The 12295-nt window shown below is 44.5% G+C and overlaps 1 protein-coding gene across 1 annotated transcript in view; it reads left to right on the plus strand.

Annotated features, from left to right (window-relative positions):
* astn1 (astrotactin 1) overlaps positions 1-12295 on the plus strand; it is a 2863484-nt gene that overhangs the window by 2430837 nt on the left and 420352 nt on the right. The window contains exon 16 of the mRNA XM_068038084.1: positions 1376-1564. Within this exon, the coding sequence (XP_067894185.1) occupies positions 1376-1564 (189 nt within the window). The remainder of the gene's footprint in view (positions 1-1375; positions 1565-12295) is intronic.

A 12295-nucleotide genomic window follows, 5' to 3' on the forward strand; every position in this document is an offset into this window, starting at 1 on the left:
AGAGCAAGTGGAACCAGCAGCAAGAAGAAGGGCAGGCTAGGCACATGCGTGCAGCTTATGTGGGACTGGTAGAGTCATATCTTAATGGGACTGCAAACAGATGTGAAATGATGGCTGACCCTCTCAGATGAGTTTTTCACTGTAGCACACAATATTTAAGATCACACACAAATTTAGTTCTCGTTGCTAGTTTATTGTAGAGGAAATAATGGTCCATGTATCCATGGGAGTTGGCCTTTTTTAAGCTGAATCCCACATTACAGAAATATTAGACATGTAAACAGCAAAAGCAACACAGGTAAAATTCAAATTGCTGCAAGCGTACAATTGGGAATAAATGCATTGAATTAGAAATGGTCGACCATAATTATTAGTATAAATGGGTGGTTGATGATTGGCACAGACTCGGTGGGCCGAAGGGCCTGTTTCAGTGCTGTATCTCTAATAAATAAATAATTGGGTATAGCTAGGCAATGTTACGTTTAATCAATTACAAATTTTAAATGAGTTGCAAAGTTCATTTTTTAAGAAAGAAAATAACATAAATATAAACAACATATAATAACCTCAAGTAAATATTTTTGATTTTGACCATTTTTATTTCAGTAGACACTAAGCTTTGACTTCCATCTGGAGCCATTCTGGTAACATGTGTTATAGGGACAACCTGCTTGCGTCTTGGTGCCTCTGTTAACTCTTTATAGGACCTGGAAAGGTTAACTATCCAATTGCAAGCCTGAAATTGCCCAACCAGAAGAAGCCCTGTGGATGCTGAATTTAGACTAGTAATTAGCTACTTATTTCTATTCCAAGATCATGCAACATCAGTTCAGCTTTCAGGCCTGTCTGATGCTTGGCCTATCTGGGAGCTCAGTGTGCCAAAAGCTATACCATACAGGAGTCCTACCTTCAACTGCACCAGCAAGATAATACTTATACATGAGCCCTATTATCAAATACCAAGTCACACTTCATACAGGAGCTCTGTTATCAAATATCAGGTTGCACTATATGCATAAGCCCTCCTATTAAGTGCTGTCACAACTGAATACATGAGCCCTACCTTCAACTATTCAGTAGCACCATCCAGTACATGAGCCCTAACTTCAGCTATCAAGTAACACTACAATACTTGACCCTCAGCTTGAACTGTCCAGTAACAATATAGCTGAGGCAACACCAATATTTCTGTACATGAAGAGTACCTTCAACTGCCCACCAATGCTGATGTGCACATGAACCGTATCTTCAGCTGCACTAACAACATACTGTATACCAATTCTACCTTTGTTTGCAACTTGGAGTTTTGCCCTCTGCAGTAAATGTGTTTATGGCTGTCTCTCTTTCTTAAAGCATGTATTATTTTTTGTTTCAGCGTTCAGCCATGCTATTCATTCTTTGGATGGAGCCACATTGAGGAGTGACTTTGCATCTGTGCTGGAGGAGTTTGGCAATCACTATATCCAGGAGGCACTCTACGGTTTTGAGGAGACTTGCTCCATTTGGTTTTCGAATCGTTCAGTTCAGAGGCAGCTATGGATGGAATACCAAGATATTAACAAAGGTTAGTCTTGGGATCTGTAATCCAAATGGATGATTTGAGGTCAAAGAAATGTTTGGCATAAGGTTATCAGGGTCATATGAATTCCCAGTAGTTTGCTTAACACTTTGGGTTATACCAGCTGTTCCACCAAATGCATGTCTTTTTATAACATGTGCAAATCTGTGATCTAAGGATAATCGAGCTATTTCTAGTGATTTCATATCAAATGCAATGTAATTTATATACGCACGATCAAACAAATTGTTGTGTCAGCATCCATGGGAAATTGACTACAGAAAGTTTTGTGTTACAATATGATCTTCTGGTTGGATAGAACCTTGTGAACAAAGTTAACTTCTGAGAGTATTAGACTGTATGTGATATTGTAGCTATTTGCACAGAGCACAATGTGATAGCACAGTAGGACTATGGAAATCCCTGTGTGGTGGTGGAGCTATTTGCAGTAGGAACTATTTGATGGTACCATGGGACTGTGGAGAGCCCTGGTGTGGTTGTGAAACTTTTGCACTGAGCACAATGTGGTGTTATAATGGGACTGTATGATCACCTCATCCTGCTGTGATCGCTAAGATATTGTGACCATATGCACTGAGAACTGCATGGCGGAATGATGTTTGTGAGAGGGTCTTTTGTGACAATGGTCTTGATAGAAAAAAAACTATGAATGCATGTTTCAATAACAAGTTAAAGTCATAGAGTCATTGTGGCATATAAGGAAGCCATTCGGCCAATCGAATCCATGATGCTCTCTGCAGAGCAATCCAGTCAGTCCCATTCCCCTGCTCTATCCCCCTAGTCCTGCAAGTTTATTTCTCTCAAATGCCCAAACAATTTCCTTTTGAAATTATTAATTGCCTCTGCTTCCAACACCCTCGGAGGCAATGAGTTCCAAGTCATTACCACTCGCTGCGTAAAAATACTCATCCTCACAAAACCCCTGCACCTCTTGCCCAAAACCTTAAATCTGTGACCCCTTGTCCTGTACCATCAGCTAATGGGAACAGCTTTTCTTTGTCTAACTTATCTAAACCTCTCATAATCTTGTACACCTCTATCAAATCTCCCCTCAATCTCCTTTGCTCCATGGAGAACAACCCCAGCTTCTCCAATCTAATCTTGTAGCTAAAATCCCTCATCCCTGGAATCATTCTGGTAAATCTCCTCTGCAACCTTTCAAGGACCCTCACATCTTCCGAACTCGTGGTGACCAGAACTGGATACGATTTAATTGTGGCCTAACCAGAGCTTTATAAAGGTTCAGCCAACTTCCCTATTTTTGTACTCAATACCTCTATTTATGAAGCCCAAGATCCCATACGCTATGCAAGTTTTTTTGTAATGATCATTCATATAACATCAGAGCTACAAACTATGACACTTAGTTTCTATATAGCAATGTTTCTCTGAGAAATTCCAATATAAAAAGTCCATTGAAAAATGAGGAAATACTGTAATTGCAGGTTTGCTACCTGTGATAAGATATGGTAGCAGATCTAGGACATAAGGCCATTCTATCATGGGGTACATAACTATTTCATTGAGTGTCGTATAATGTAGACCTTTTTTCCTCACTGTGCCTGGGAAATATTCAGTTTATAGGTGTAGCAAAGAAGAAAGACAGAAGCCTGTTAATTCAGGTCTCCATCTGTGCACTGTGTTAAACCAAGATTTCTGGGGGGTTCTGAAAAAATACCTTATAGGGACTGTATCTGCAGTGACAGCAGGCCCAGAATTAGTGGCTGCAGACATGGGATTAGTGTCTGTAGAGGGTGGAACTAGGCCCAGGATCAGTGGCTGCAGGCCCAGGATTTGCGTCTATAGTGGATGCAGACCCAGGATTAGCATCTGCAGTGGGTGCAGGCCCAGGATTAGTGTCTGCGGTGGCTGGGCAGCCCAGCATTAGACTTTGAAGTGGGTGCAGGCCCAGGATTAGTGTCTGTAATGGTTGCAGGCCCAGGATTAGTGTCTGTAATGGCTGCAGACGCAGGATTAGCCTTTCCATGTCACAAAAACAGAAAATACTGGAAATATTTGGGAGGCCTGGCAGCATCTGTGGACAGAGAAACAGAAGTAATGGGCTGTATTTTATGGGACCCCTCGGGATGGTACAGAGACGGGGTGGGGGGGGCAGGCGGAGAGACATCAAATTGTGCGCAAGTTGGGGCCGCTGTGCCTTTTGCTTTCCTGATGTTTTCTAATTAAGTCTGGGCTGGGTAGGCCACTTAAGGGCCTCTTCCTGCCTCCGCCTCAATTTAATGGAGGATGGAGGGGCCCGTGGCAAGGCACCGCCAGGTAAAACCTGGCAGCCTCCTAGCAAGGTTGGGGATGATCCCTTCTTTGGGTGCAATCTAGGGGCCCCAGAGGGCTCATGCCGTGGCGATCACCGCCCCCCTGCTCCCCCCAGGAAGACACTCCCACCCTCACTAACCCCATGCCCTCATCGGGGCCTGCCTGAATGGCCCCGGCGACCCCAGTCCCACTCACCCGTCCTGGCGTCTCCAGACTCTTCGGTCATGCAGGACCTCGTGCAGTACCAGCAGTCACCACTGCTCCCTGTGGCACTGCCGGTACTGCAGAGCTGTTGGTCTTCTGATTGGCTCACAGCTCCAGAGTCAGGCACTTGTCCCTTAAAAGGACTGAATCCCCAACAATTAATTGCCGTGTAATTGCAACAGGGGTTCCAATAGAGAGCCGAGGGGGGGGCTCCCCCCCCCCCCCCCCACCATCCCCCAACGTTCCGGCCAGCCACGTATTCATCCGATATATCCTGCTATTTCTACTCTGACTCACACGTGACACTGGTAGTAATCCTGAGAACACTACCCTAGAGGTCGTACTTTTCAACTTACTTCCTAACTCCCTATATTCTACTTTTAGGACATCATCCTTTTTTTTTTACCTACGTCATTTGTACTAATGTATACCATGACCACTGGCACAATCAGAACTGGGAAATGTTGTAAATGTAACAGGTGTTAGGTAGGTCAAATGAAGGTGGGTGGTAAAGGAACAGAAGGGAAGGTCTGTGAGGAGGTGCAAGATGGAAGGCATTAAATGACAGAAGACTTGGGGCTGGATTCTGTTACGCCAGTGGGGCTCCCGGTGCCAGGCCGAAAAGGCAGGGGGATCCCGTCTCAGCCTTTCTGAACACCGCTCCCCTCCCCCCCCCCCCACCCCACAAGCACGATCTTATCTTGTTCCGACACTGAAGTGGCTAGTGGTGCAATTCCCCGTCCCTGTAAAGACGGGGATCCCACCTCCAAGAGCTACTGGCCAATCACAGGGCCGGCAGCTTAGCAGTATCAGCAGTACCAAGAGCGATGGCCACAGCCGGTACTCGTAGGCCTTGGACCCAGGCCCAGTGCTGGAGACCCAATCTCAGGAAAGTGAGGCAGGGTTGCTGGGCCCAGTCCAGAAGGCCCTGGCAAAGGCAGCTGGGAGGGTGGGCATTAAGTGCAGGAAGAGAGGGGGTCCAGGGAAGTGGTTTTTTTTCCACTGGGGTCCTCAGTGGGCCACAGAGTGCCCACAGAGGCGGGACCCCCCCACCCCAAGCCCACAGAGAGGGTGCCTCATATTACTGGGTGACCTCCCCGTGTGGCGGAGGCATCCCTATCACTGGTTAAATCCCAGCGGTGGCAGGAAGAGGCCCTTAAGTGGTCATTAATAGGCTAGTTAAGGGCCTCAATTGGCCTCTGTGTGGAAGGTCGTCATTGGCCAATCCCACCTGTGACAATATCACTTGCCAACGGGGAGGCGACAGGCCCTCCGCCCCATGCCTCCCATCGCAACTCTATGGGCCCTGCAGCCTCTGATCCCATCTCAGTGGGGCCCATAAAATCCAGCCCCAATGGTGGAGCAGAGCCAAAGGGAGTAATAATGGGACAAATAAAGAATCAAAAGACGTGACCTGAGGAGGTGTGAATGGCAGAATAACGAAAAACTGCTGTCCAAAAGCAAAACAATAGAAAACAAGATTAAGAGCAAAACGTGCAAAGAAAGGGAAACAAAATAGGGGCAGAGATTATGTTCTGAAATTGTTGAACTCGATGTCGAGTCCAGAAGGCTGTAAAATACCTAATCGAAAGATGAGGTGCTGTTCCTCGAGCTTTCATTAAGCCCTTCCATGTATTCTGCTCAGCTTTTCTCTTTGTAAAAGTTTTAGTACAGAATTCAACTGCTCCAAGCAACAACAGCTGTCACTTATGAGAACACTTAACTGTAAAAAATCCAAAGCTGCTTCATGAGGAGGGGGTGAATAGATAAGTCGGAACAACTGACTACACACACTGAACAATGCGTCTGACAAATGCTTATCAAGAATTTGGATTTATTCCTCCTTAAAACAGAAAATTAGAAACCATTATTTTGTTCAGACCACAATGTGATGTGTCAACCAGTACTTGTGAGTATTTCATAACCCATTTGCTCACAGAATTTACAGCAAAGAAGGGAGCCATTCAGCCCATTGTAGTAGTGTTGGTGCTAGCTCTTCAATTGGAGCTAACTTCTCCAATCCTATTTCCCATCCTTTTCATTTCTTTTTGTATTCTTCCCTTTCAAGTTCATATCCAATTCCATTTTCAATGAGGTTATAGTCTCTGTGTCAATGGCTACCTGTAGTAAAGCATTCCTGACTGAATTTACATCCTGTTTTCTGGTGCAATAGGGAGGTTAGTCAGGCAGGTCTTCTCCCTGCTTTCACCAATCCAGGTTGATAGCAGACACTGGGGGAGGCGGTGATGTAGTGTCAATGTCACGAGACTAGTAATCCACAGCCCTGGTGATGTTTTGGGGACATGGGTTCAAATCCTGCCCCAGTAGATAGTGAAATTGGAATTCAATTAATAATTCTGGAATTAAAAAGTTAGTCTAATGGTGACCATGAAAGCATTGTCGATTGTTGTAAAAAAAAACATCTGGTTCACTAATGTCCTTTAGGGAAGGAAATCCGCCATCCTTACCTGGTCTGGCCTACATGTGATTTCAGATACCACAGCAATGTGGTTGACTTTTAAAATGCCTTCTGAAATGGCCTAGCAAGCCATTCAGTTCAAGGGTAATTAGAGATGGGTAATAAATGCTGGCCTAGCCAGTGACACCCACATCCCACAAACGAATAAATAAAAATGACAATGCCTGTACATTCAGATTGGAACTGTTGTGGTATTACTTTAAGGGGTGTATCAAAAATGGCTGTCCATCACCAGGATATGATATACAGACCCATGTTATCTCGAGGCAGTTGTTGGAAGCAGCTACAGAAACAAGACGTGTTACTCTACCTTCCCAGTATTGCTATATATAAGTTAGTATCTTCAACAGAAGAACCCACCTTTTAGATTCACCGATCTTGTCTGTTTGATTGGTGTGTTTGCATCAAGAAAGAGGAAACGTGACAGGAACATAGGAATGTTGGAACAAGGATAGGCCATTTGGCCCTTCGAAAAGGTTCTGCAATTCTGTTAGATCATGGCTGATCTGAATTCTAGCTCCGTCTACCCGCCATGGTACCATAACTCATCATACCATTGCTAACAGAACTTTATCTCTGTTTTGAACATTTCTATTGACTGAGCCTTAATAGTTTTTTGGGTAGGATACAGACAGCAAGGATGAGCTGAGCTGAGGTTTCTGGAGGCTGGTGGAAGTGAGGCCAACCAGGGTATCATTGTAATAGTCAAAATCTAGCTCGAGGTATCTAACTCCAAATGGATAGCTCTTTCAAAGAGCTGGCGCAGTCACAATGGGACAAATAGCCTCCCACTGTGCTGCAAGATTCTATGATTTTATAAACCCAGGAACAGGGGTAGGCCATTCAGCCCCTTAGATCATGACTGATCTGTATTTCAACTCATTTACCCATCTTGGATCCATAATCTTTTAATACCCTTACCTAACAAAAATATATCAATTTAAGTTTTGGAATTTCCAATTTTCCTCGTCTCAACAGCTTCTTGCAGGAGAGCACTTCAGAATTCCACTACCCTTTGTGTGAAGAAGTGTTTCCTGACATCATCCTTGAACTTTAATGAAGAAATATGCTATCTGACCCTCTTCAATACCTCAGCAATGGCAAATATTGGGAATGTCATTGCCTTCCACCTCCACCATTGTTAAGGAGATGAGGGAGGGGTATCAATGGCTTACAAGCAGACTGAAATCACCATATTAAAATTCCCCCCAAGTTAAAATTCCTGCCCACCCCAGGCCAATTGAAATCTTTAAGTGGCCAATTAATTTCCAATTGAGGGCCTCCTCCCACCACCGCTGATATCTTCAGCACCCAAGGAGGCTGTCCAGTAATACCTGAAAGCCTCCTTGTGGCTGGGAAGGGCCCTCCTGAATGGGCCCTCTGTGCCCCACAGAGGGCCCCCACAGCAGCACGGGCCACCCCTGCTAAAACTAACTCCCTGCCCTACAGTCTGACCTCCAACTCCTCGCCGGGACCCAACCAATTGTCCCCAGTGAGGCCCGATCCCCACTTACCTTCCTGAAGGGCAGCGTCCATCATCCTGTTCTGGCTGGGTGCAATGGCCACACTTCTCAGTGGGGCCATTGGGACTGAGGAGCTGCCGGCCCTCTGATTGGCTGGCAGCTCTTGGAGGTGGAACTTACTGCCTCAGAGGGGTGGAAGTCCCGACCGAGGCCAATTAAGGGCCTGGACCATGTAAAGTTGCAGCTTGGCTTCCATGCCTGGCGGAGGTGGGCTCTCCCCCGACATTTTAGCTGGTCGGTAGGGCCGCTGCCTCAATGTAAAATTCTGCCCAAGGACTCTTGCAGGTGCCATTTAAGCAGCCAACCACGCCCTGCAGCTGCACGTGCCCGAGGACTTCAGCAGCAATTATCCTCTCCCCTCAGCCCCTTTAGACGGGGACTCCCAGAAATCTTACTGAAAGTTCACCCAACAATATTTAATTTAGCTGACCCAAGAAAATCCAGTGTTGGCAACCACAAGCAAGCATAAAGAAGTTACTGCTGTCAGAGAAAATTCCAGGACAGATGGCCTATCATGGTTTTAGTCTCTTTTACTTGTATCAAGTATAGATGGCATATGATTTCTGTGATGCAAGCTTTTTTTTTATCTACTATAGCAGAATTAAAGGAGCCCATGCTATCCTAGATCTTTATGTTCCAGACAACTAAGTCCAATGCAATGTCCCAGGCTTAATGCAGCTGGGGCTTTTCCAAAGGAGGTTATGAGGCTGCCCTCTCCTCCAGAGTAATCTAACAGGTCTGTGTAGGCCCTTGCCCACCTTCCTGGCTAATCCATATTTTGCCTGAAATTCACCTCACAGATGGATCTCACATGTGGAATGGCAGAAGCTCATTCTTTGAACACCGTGGGATACTAACTTGTGATGAAGAAATATCTGGAAGCATGTCCTGTACATATATATTATGGAAAGAGCTGAAGAGAGCAGAAAAATGTAACCATTTCCATGTTCTAATCACAGACAGTTTTGGGGCTGTAGATCCTCACCTTGAGTTGAGCTGTTTCATTTCAGTTATGATTTTGAGTGACCGAGGTCACTATGAGATTTAAAGCCCAGATCAATTTTCTGCCAAATTCTTCTTCAATCTCACATCCCTTTATGTGTTTAGAATCACCAAGCTATGAGTTCTCTGTGTGCAGGCTGATGCACAAATGGAAGTTACAGAAAACAACTATAAGTTTGTACAGTCTACTGAAAGAAAATATGCGGATTTAGGGTCCAAGCTACAAGTTTCATCCAACTCTACTGGATGCAGCTCAAATTCAGGACATGCCAGCAGTGGGTCACATACAAAAAGAGAAAGGGACACCCAGGAGCACTGTTGGCCCAAGTACTTTCCCAATTTATAGAAAAAAATAATAAACACAATTTCAATCACTTCGCAAAAATTGTCAAGTTTTTGACCAGTTTGAGAAACCTCAGGTGCAGCCTACCTGCCTTCAAGCCACTCTAGATATGTCACTAATGGATCGCCCAGTCATGTGAGTTGGAATGGCTGTATAGATAACTGTGGAGGTGGTGACATGAAACCAACCTTAATGGTCCTCGGATTAACTCTTCATTGATCTCATTGCTCTTTGTTCAATCTTTCTGTGTGCAAACGAGTTGATATGTTTGCTAACCCATGAACAGTCCTTGCACTCCAAAAAGTAATTCTTTGTACATGAAGCAGGTTGGAATATTTTTCAGAGACACAATAAAACAAAGTATAAATGCAAGTCTTTCTGTTTGAGATCTGCTCGGAAAAGTCTGAGAATGCAGTTTCCCCAAAATATCAGAAACAAATCCTGCTTTATTATTTCCTTCTATAAAATGAAAGATTGCTGTGAACGAAAAATAATTCCTTAGATCATACTTTCCTTTTAACATGCTGAGCTCCTGGATGACCTAAAAGGTCACGTGTGGTTAACAACTAGGGTCACTAACTCTGGCTAGATGTATTGCTGGAGTATTCATCACATAACTTCCTGCCATCAACCGTCCCCTCCCACCCCAGTCAAAGAGATTATTTCTCAGCATTGCCAAAATTTTTATGAATAATAACCAAAAATGTTAAAGAAAATTTTAAAAACTTGTTTTAAGTACCCTATGATTTTTCTCACAGCAATATCCAGGACATTAATCTTTGATTCCTGGAGACTCTGTGACAATCCTGGAGGGTTAAAACTGAAATGTAGCAATGGTACATGCTGGAACTGACATAAAGAATCAATAACAAGGGGATAAAAACACTTTATGTGGAATAATGTTTATTAAAAAAATCAACTTCTCTATTATTTCAAAATGGTTATCAGACTTGACTTTCTTCTTGACTTAACCCTCCTGTTTCACCCATAGCCCTGCGTCAGTGTGGCTTTGTTGGGAGCACTCTCGCCTCTGAGTCACAAGGTTGTGGGTTTGAGTCTCACTCAAGGACTCGAGTGCAATAGTCTAAGCTAACCCTCCAGTGCAGTACTGAGGGAGTGCTGTGCTGTCAGAGATGTAGTCTTTCAGATGAGATTTTAAACCAAGGCACTGTCTGCCCTTTCAGGTAGACATAAAAGATCCCAAGGCACTATTTCAAAGAAGAGCAGGGGATTTATCCCTGGTCAACGTTTATCTTTAATCAACATCACAAAAACAGATTATCTGGTCATTATCACATTGCTGTTTGTGGGAGTTTGCTGTGCATAAATTGGCTGTCACATTTCCGACATTACAACAGTGACTTCACTTCAAAAGTACTGCATTGGCTGTAAAGTGCTTTGGGATGTCCAGTGGTCGTGAAAGGTGCTACTGAAATGCATGTCTTTCTTTCACATAATTCCAGTCCCCAGTCTGTGCCAAGACCTCTTGCTAAAAGCACTGAATAAGTGCAGGGATAAACTTTAACTCTATGCCCTTCCCACCTCCTCTAGCTTTGCCCCGCTCTGTTAGTATGCCAGTGAACTATACTGCTCAGTCACCATGGAAACTATATATTACTAATCAGATAGTGTTACGACCAGGTGAGAAAGAGGTCTAGGGTTCCCTTTCAGCCTTCACCTGGTCTTACTATAACAGGGTTTAAACACAGCATGTTTTTAGCTCCCCCTTGGTGAATCCTTGTTCACTGCTTTCCAATTATAAGGCAAAGAAACCAGCACAAACAGGCTTTTTTAGGTTTAAAGAAGAAAAGTTGAAATTTATTAAACTTCAACTCTAATTTAGTTAACGCCTATGGATACAAGCCGCACCCCACGCTAGCAAGCATACGTGATACACACAGGCAAATAGAGACAGAAAAGAGCAGAAGAAAAATAAAGTGGGAAGGTTTGAGGCAATATCTGAAGAGTTTTTGTTACGGTTCTTTGAGCTCACTGTAGAGTCCTTGATTGTAGGTAGATCTTGCTTTTCGTTGGGGATTCTTCTTAAACCTTGTTCACTGTAGGAGACTTTTCTCTTTTGGGGTTCATGTGCCTTCAGTGGATTCAGAGGCTTGTGAGAAAGAGATGGGAGCAGACAGGAGACAGATCTTAGTCCAGGAGCAAACAGCTTTCTGACCAAACTATTTATACAAATTCAAAAAACTCCGGGTTTTTTTAATTCATTTATGGGATGTGGGCTTTGCTGGCTAGGCCAGCATTTATTGCCCATCCCTAATTGCCCTCGAGAAGGTGGTGGTGAGCTGCCTTCTTGAACTGCTGCAGTCTATGTGAGGTAGGTACACCCACAGTGCTGTTAGGAGGGGAGTTCCAGGATTTTGACCCAGCGACAGTGAGGGAACGGCGATATAGTTCCAAGTCAGGATGGTGTGTGACTTGGAGGGGAACTTGCAGGTGGTGGTGTTCCCATGCATTTGCTGCCCTTGTCCTTCTAGTTGGTAGAGGTCGTGGGTTTGGAAGGTGCTGTCTAAGGAGCCTTGGTGCGGTGCTGCAGTGCATCTTGTAGATGGTACACACTGCTGCCACTGTGCGTCGGTGGTGGAGGGAGTGAATGTTTGTGGATGGGGTGCCAATCAAGGTTGCCCATCATGTTAGTCATGTGACTAGCTGGTTTGACCATGTCTGTTTGTGTATTTGTCCATCTTAGCAGTCAACCTGGAATAAGAGCTCCCCCACCTTCAATGTCTGGTGATCAAAAGTCCATTTTGGGTTGAATGTCAGGGAATGGCTGCTTTGTCCTTCCAAACACCATCTGCGAATATGCAAATGTCTTTTCCAGCCACAGCTGATCTGTTCAACAAGTCCTCCCATCACTCCAGTAACTGTTTAAAATC

This window comes from Heterodontus francisci, chromosome 8 (assembly GCF_036365525.1).
Source record: "Heterodontus francisci isolate sHetFra1 chromosome 8, sHetFra1.hap1, whole genome shotgun sequence".
Lineage (NCBI taxonomy): Eukaryota > Metazoa > Chordata > Chondrichthyes > Heterodontiformes > Heterodontidae > Heterodontus > Heterodontus francisci.